The sequence below is a fragment of the Atractosteus spatula genome, chromosome 1 (genome assembly GCF_055471065.1).
Source record: "Atractosteus spatula isolate fAtrSpa1 chromosome 1, fAtrSpa1.hap1, whole genome shotgun sequence".
In the NCBI taxonomy this organism is placed as follows: Eukaryota; Metazoa; Chordata; class Actinopteri; order Semionotiformes; family Lepisosteidae; genus Atractosteus; species Atractosteus spatula.
The window spans coordinates 38,639,567-38,646,783 of record NC_142706.1 but is presented as its reverse complement, the minus strand read 5'-3'; the positions used below and the strand labels follow the sequence as shown (position 1 = coordinate 38,646,783).

Sequence of the window (7,217 nt, the reverse complement as noted above, 5' to 3'; positions counted from 1 at the left end):
GTTTTGATATTAAAAAACATTTTACTGAGACATACAGTATAATGAATTGATACACGTTGTCTTTATTTTTAAATGCCGTACTTCGATATAAGATAAGATCACTTTCTTGTATTAGCAATTCGCATAGCTCAGCTTGCTCTCCATGAGACACACAGACAGGGAGAGAAGCTGGGGGTCAGAGCGCGGGGTCAGCCATTGTGCAGCGCCCCTGGAGCAGTTTGGGTGAAGGGTCTTGCTCAGGGGCCCAACGGAGTAGGGTTCCTATGCCAGCCGCGGGATTTGAACCGGCAACCTGCCAGCCACAGGCGCAGATCCATATATACTGTATATACAGTATACGACTCTTTTCAAGAATAGAAAACTTTTTAAAACTGCCAAATACATATTGTGCAAATATCTCTTCATTTCATGTAGCTATTGATAAGAGCTGTTAGCTGGGTTATTAGGAGTTGAGTCGGGCAGTTTTTCTTCGCGTCAGGTGGTTTTACGTAAAAGACATTTACTGTATATTTAAGCTATTCCCTTGAATTTCAGTGCAGCTAAAACACTGAAAGATTTTTCTCCACTGATGTGTGTTCCACACTGCAACTCTACAGGTCCCAAAAACAATGTACTACTACGAAGTTGGAAAAGACAATATGTTGATTCTGTTAATTTTTGAAGTTCTGCTGCAGATCTGGGAAACGTGTCTGTTCCACAACGTGTATTATTACATAGTGCTATAGTTCACTATTATTTCAGTTTTCAAATGTTTTTAACTGATTTTCAGAATTCTAGATTTATGGCAGTAGGTCTCGACCTGTTCCTGGAGGGAAACAATCTGCTGATCAATTGTTCTGATTAATTAAGTGCCTTAATTGATCTGTTAGCTTGTTTGGAAGATGTCACTATAACACCTCTAACTAGTTGATAAATTGATGATGAACCGTTAAACTATGATTTGAGTAAGACTGTATCACAGATCCACAAAGATAGTTCTCCCCTCTGTTTTGGTCCAACTGGTTATACTTCATGCAATGCAACAGAACGAAGGGCAGTTCTGACACTCAGCTTTTGATAGCAGTAACAAACCCGTCTGACCTTGTAGGAACTATGAGCAAATTCACACCAGATAGAAAAGTGAAATCAATTAGACTGTGGTTAAGTACAGTACTCAGCAGTATCAAAAACTAGAAAATGCAGCTTTTCTCCTGGACCAGGATTAGGAACTGCTGGTTCCTGATATAATTGTCAACAATGTGATTTAATAATGTCATATAATTACGTTGTGTAAGAAATTAATTTGTGATACAAATTTCTCCTTTTCAGGAATTGAAGTATTGTTAGAAACATGAGTGTACAAAATAACACAGGGATCGGGATTACCCAGCGTGGTGCAGGGTACGATCTATCTGATGTTCCCAGTGGGCCATTGGATACTTATCGAAAAAAGGCCTCTTTTGATTGGAAAGAAATGGTTGTGTTTCTTGACGGTGAAGAAATATTAGCTTTCAAGGTATGGATTTGTTTGACGTTTAAAATTAATTGACATTCATTGCTAAATGATTGCTTTTATTTATGATGTTTTAAATAAATGGGCAGGTTGATTACCACATACATAATCCAATTAAAGATTCAATCTTTGAATTTGTCCTTGTTAAGAGATGTATGTCATAGAATCAATTTTTACAAAATAATATTGTTTTGGGTCTTCTATGCTCTTCTGCATGTAGCACGTCCACTTTTTCATTGACTGCTTTAAAGTCATGCTGTTTGAGGCATTGAATCTCAGCCATCAGGACAGTTCATGAAGGCTCCTGTTATAGCACTTCTTTTCACCTTAGTTCTGTTTTAACAAAAACTTTATGTATTGATCATCAACAAATATAATGCATTTACAGTAGTATATGGTATTTTTCATTCTTTTCACAGCAAAAGGTTTTCAGGGCTCTGGAAAATGACCCTTTGTTTGCCCGTCAGCCTGGTGAAGATCTGTCTTTGGAGAGGCAGCGTGAAATGACTTTCCTCCGCTGTAAACAGCTTTTTAAATATGACTTTCTCACGGCCCAGGATGTCATGGAGAACCCACTGAAGACAATTGCTCTCAATGACTGTTTAGGCATGTATGACTGGTCTCTGTCCTCCAAATATTTTCTCAATAAAGGGGTGAGTCTCAGTTTACACTGATAATGAGCAAAGTTAGAACAATGGGAAGTTTTGCATTTCTATAAAAGTGCACCCCAAATCATCATAGACCCTCACAGCATTAATGTCAGCATATGTACTGTACTCTAATATAGGTAGAACACAGCCTATAAACTTTACGCTTATCCGTACTAAGAACCTTGAACCGCATTTGAAAGATATGTATTCTTTAACAATCTGTGCTGTGTTCTTTCATGTGGGAATGCTTTTTGCTTCTACAAAGGTCACATGTATGTTATGCTCATGTGCCTGTGACCCTTGAAACATTGTATCTAGATAAGCTGATACAATAATTCTATCAGCCACGTTCTTCACTGGTTGCTAGAATTTCCTTACTAAACAAATATCTTTTTTCTATAGCATTTTCTCCACTATCCTCTACCTTGCCCTATACATTAGTCAAGTTAAAGCCTTTTACTGTTTTTGAACTCTATTCAGCTTCACACAATAATTTGTAACAATTTTACAATTCTCGCTATAGTGACATATTAAAGACAGTAATATAGGAATGGAACTAATATTGAACCTTTTCATCAGATTTTCAGTTCACGCCATTTTAATTTCATTTGCACAAAAAGTGATTATTATAGAAGCATTACAACATTAATATAATTGGGCATTAGGACAGCTGTTTATTTTAAAGTGCGGAATACAAAACATGTTTATGTTTCAGATGTTCGGTGCAACAGTAGCCAATTCTGGATCAAAGAGACATGAGCCATTTGTGAAAGATATAGAGGATATGACGGTAGGATAACTAGATTTGCATTTTACTCTGTTTAATACGATCATTATTGCGTTCATGAACTGTGATTTTTAAAGGCATGAGCCATTCTGTCTTTTTATTCATTATTGTAATCCCTTGCATATCAAAGGTCATTGCTTATTTGCTTTCTGCTGTGCACATATTGCCCCTTGATCTAGGTGCAGGTCTTATCAGTTCATACCCAAACAACTAATTTTAATGAAATAACATTGTTAAATTTCATGAAGTTAAAATATTCTTTATTACCTTGTTTTCCATACTTGTTACGTGTATGTGTCACTTGCATTCTAGAATTTATTTTTTCCAGTTGGGTGATGTCATGCTTTCACATATAAATTCCTCATATAAAGATATGCAGAATAAGGGATAACATGAGTTTATTTTCTTCTTTTATAGATTTCCGATCCCTTTTTGTTGTAATAGTAGCAAATCACTCTTAAGAAGAAATAAGGAGAAACATCAGGAGAGTTGTGCAGGACAAATGCAATAGCAGAGCAATATACCCGATTTTTGTGGTAATATTCTAGGCCTCTGGAGAGGTTTGTGCTGCTGGAAAGTTGACACCAAATCAAAGCACTCACCTCAGAATGACGCCCACTTTTATGTAATTGAGAACAGTCTCATAAAGCCTTGCCAATCCATAAACAATTCATTTTTCTCTGTTCTGCCTCAGATTGTACTTGTTTGAAGTACGTTGACATTTAATTTTAATAAATCTGTGCATTCTAAACTGTGCCTTTTGTAATCATCTCTCTAGACATTTGGATGCTTTGCTCTGACAGAGCTGAGTCATGGTAGCAATACGAGAGCTATGAGGACAACGGCAAAATACGACCTTGCCACTCAGGTTTGTAAGTGGTATCAATCATTGCGTATCTTACAGCTTTTAATTTATTTAGCTTATTACTTTACTTTTGCATCTTATATTAGGATTGTTACAGCAAGCTGCTCACCAAGAGTATGTGGGGGAGCGAGGCAGTGTTGCGGTTCCAAGAGCCAGGGCATCATAGTCCAGGGGTAGTGGGCAGCGCCCTGCAAAATGGACTCTGCTTCTTAGGGAAGGAAACAGGATGGAGAGTTAAGGACAGAGCAGGACTCGTAGGTCTGCACCTGGAGCTGGGGAGGACAGGGCGGTCCACTGGGGAGCTCAGTCTCAGTGGGGGGGGGTCTCTTCCAGAAACCTGGCCAAGTTTACACTGTCTGGGTGGACAGGACAGGTGCTCCAGGGAGCAGACCGAGCAGTGCACGCTGTCCAGGACTGGTTCAGAGTCCCAGTGACTGGTCTGGACAAGGGGGAGGCAGGCTAAAGCAGAGATCAGACATAGGGCAGGAGTGCAGGCAGGGATGGAGGGTCTGCACCCAGAGCTGGGATGGACAGGGCACCGGTCGTTGGAGTGATAAGTTGCAGGCTCAGCAGGAAAGGGGCTGAGAAGGGCGCGGGCTGTCAGGGTGATCTTCTCTTGAAGATCTCCTGAAGGGTTTGCCTGGAACTACCCTGCCCCCTGAGGATCCAGTGTAGGACTTGGGCCACACAGCCTCACCTTGCAGACCGGACCAGTTCTGGAAGGCACAGCGGCAGACGGGGCTCAAGGGAGTCGGGAAGCAGGAAATCAGGAGCAGGAAGTCTCCGCTGGGAGCCGCCATGTTTGTGGATTGGGGATGAAGTAATGCCATATTGCCAAGGAGAAGCTGAGCAGGGTTTAAGTAATCTGGTGCACCTGGTGCTGTGTGTTTTCTCACAACAGCCAGGTGCTCCGAATATCCTGTTTCCTCAGCAATCAGGGCAAGACAAACAGGAGGGTAGAAGTATGGTCTGCAGCCACAACAGCTGCAGCACACCCCACCACTTCGGAGCGGGGCAGACGAGACGAGAATGTTACAAATCACCAATTCTAGTACAACACAGAAAGGAAAGGAAAAAGGAAATAGAATATAAACTGCATGAAATAACTCTGGAAATTATTTGTATACAGCCTGTAGATTGTATATATTCACTAGAAAGTGAAAACCAGTACCACATTAAATCAATATGGAGAAAAACTGGTAGTTGTGAGTGATATGTCCTGAGATTCTGTTGTGTCATTGCGTTTTGCCTTTTTACATGTTTTCATATGTAGACTTGTATATCTTGCTTCTCTAAAATTTGTATATTTCTTTATACCTGTATTCAGCTGAAATAGGGTTTCAAAAGTATTCATTCACAAAGAATCAAGGTTATAAAATTATACAGAGTGAATCAGTTAAAATAGTCACATAAGAAGGGGACAGGAAATCATGAATACAGTTTACTGTTAATTGAAGTTGTTGTATAAATAGCAGCTTAGACCAGAATTTCCGTAGCCTTAAATCTGTTGCTGTTATTGCTATCTATCTCAGGATAGCTTTTATTAAATATGTTTTGTCATTTTCAAAGAAGAGGGCTGCTTTTAGCAGACTTGATGAACATTGCAGTGTTAATGATGTAAAAAACAAGACTATTTTTGCAACTTACTGTCCTGACAGTGGAGTAATTAACACACATGAGAAACACATTTTTAAATGATTAAAAGCTGATACAGAGTATTTCTAACCTTGTTTATTGTTATTAGAGTCTTCTTTGATTTCTGTCTTCCAATTCTTCTAGGAGTTCATTATAAATTCACCAGACTTTGAGGCAGCTAAGTTTTGGGTTGGAAACCTTGGGAAGACAGCAACGCATGCTGTGGTATTTGCTCAGCTCTTTACACCTGATGGACTTTGTCATGGGCTGCATTCCTTTGTTGTGCAGGTATAAATTATTTGTGCACACTCTTTCTAACACCATTTTTTTATTATTTGGTAAGAAAATGGCACTTTTGGTTTACTTGGAAGGATAATTTCAGATTGCCGAATGTTTTAGCATGTTAGTCATTCATCTTCTTTATTCATGAAATGAAGAGACTCGAATCATATAAGGGCTAGAACAGAGCACTGCTTGCATTAGCACAACAGAAGTATTCTACACTTCCTCATCAAAATAAAAGAACTCCCAGCAAATAACAGTAACAAGTAAAGGTATTCCTGCTTTGGAAAACTATTTAATTTATTGATATCAAAGCGTTAAACCTTTTTCAAGTTGTGGTATAGAGGGAAATGCTGACATCTGTCAACTTATTACAAAGATATTTTTTGGCAGGTGTTGGCAGTTAGATATTTTATTAATCCCGTAAGGGAAATTACAGTGCAACAGCAGCCTGGCACAGTCAACACAGCACAGTGTAACAAAATGATACAATAATACACAATACAATACAGTAAGTACAGTCAGTGAGAAGTAAAAAAAATGGAGTATACAGAATTGCTCACAGTACAGAAGATACAAAACAAACCAGAATGTACAGTACAAAAAAAAAGATGTATTGCACATTAGAAATATATTGCACAAAAATCAGTTGTAAACAGAAAAACCAGCTGTAAACAGATAATTCATGTTTAGTCCCAAAACAGGTCAATTTTGCCCCTGCCCACACACAGTGGACACTTTATATAGTCTTATGGCAGAAGGCAAAATGACCTTCTGTAGCGCTCTCCGTGGTTGGATCAGCCTATTGCTAAACGTGCTCTTCATTCTCACAAGCATGCCATAGAGGGGATGAGAGACGTTGTCCGTGATGGCCATTAATTTGGACACCATTCTCCTCTCAGCCACTACTTCCAGGGGGTCCAGATCAGACCCAATGACAGAACTTGCTCTTTTGATGAAATGGCACTCGCTACAACAGACTGATAGAATATATGAAGCATCTTACTACACACATTGAAGGACCTGAGCCTCCTCCAGAAGTAAAGTCGGCTCTGGCCCTTCGTGTAGATGGCCTCCATGTTCTTAGTCCATTCCAGTCTATCATCGATGTGCACTCCCAGGTACTTGTATGAGTCCACTATCTCCACGTCACTCCCATGGATGCAGACAGGAGTAGGTTGGACCCTCTTCCTCCTGAAGTCTATCACCAACTCCTTCGTCTTTGTCACGTTCAATTGCAGGTAGTTCTCCCCACACCACTCCACAAAGCTGTTGACCAGTCCTCTGTACTCTTCCTCCTTCCCACCCTTATTACATCCCACAATTGCAGAGTCCTCTCAGAACGTCTGCAGGAGGCACAACTTCAAGTTGTACTTAAAGTCCAAAGTATAGAGGGTGAAGAGGAACGGAGAATGAACTGTCCCTTGAGGAGCCCCTGTGTTACTCACTACTGTCTCACAAACTGTGGTCTGCCCAGTCAGATAGTCAGTGATCCATGAGATCATG

The 7,217-nt window shown here is 39.9% G+C and overlaps 1 protein-coding gene across 1 annotated transcript in view; it reads left to right on the top strand.

Moving 5' to 3' along the window:
* Positions 1 to 7,217, top strand: part of acox3 (acyl-CoA oxidase 3, pristanoyl) — a 41,919-nt gene that overhangs the window by 311 nt on the left and 34,391 nt on the right. Inside the window, exons 2-6 of the mRNA XM_088914750.1 lie at positions 1,309 to 1,495; positions 1,912 to 2,145; positions 2,858 to 2,932; positions 3,708 to 3,797; positions 5,574 to 5,717. Of these exons, the coding sequence (XP_088770876.1) occupies positions 1,331 to 1,495; positions 1,912 to 2,145; positions 2,858 to 2,932; positions 3,708 to 3,797; positions 5,574 to 5,717 (708 nt within the window). The 5' untranslated portion in view covers positions 1,309 to 1,330. The remainder of the gene's footprint in view (positions 1 to 1,308; positions 1,496 to 1,911; positions 2,146 to 2,857; positions 2,933 to 3,707; positions 3,798 to 5,573; positions 5,718 to 7,217) is intronic.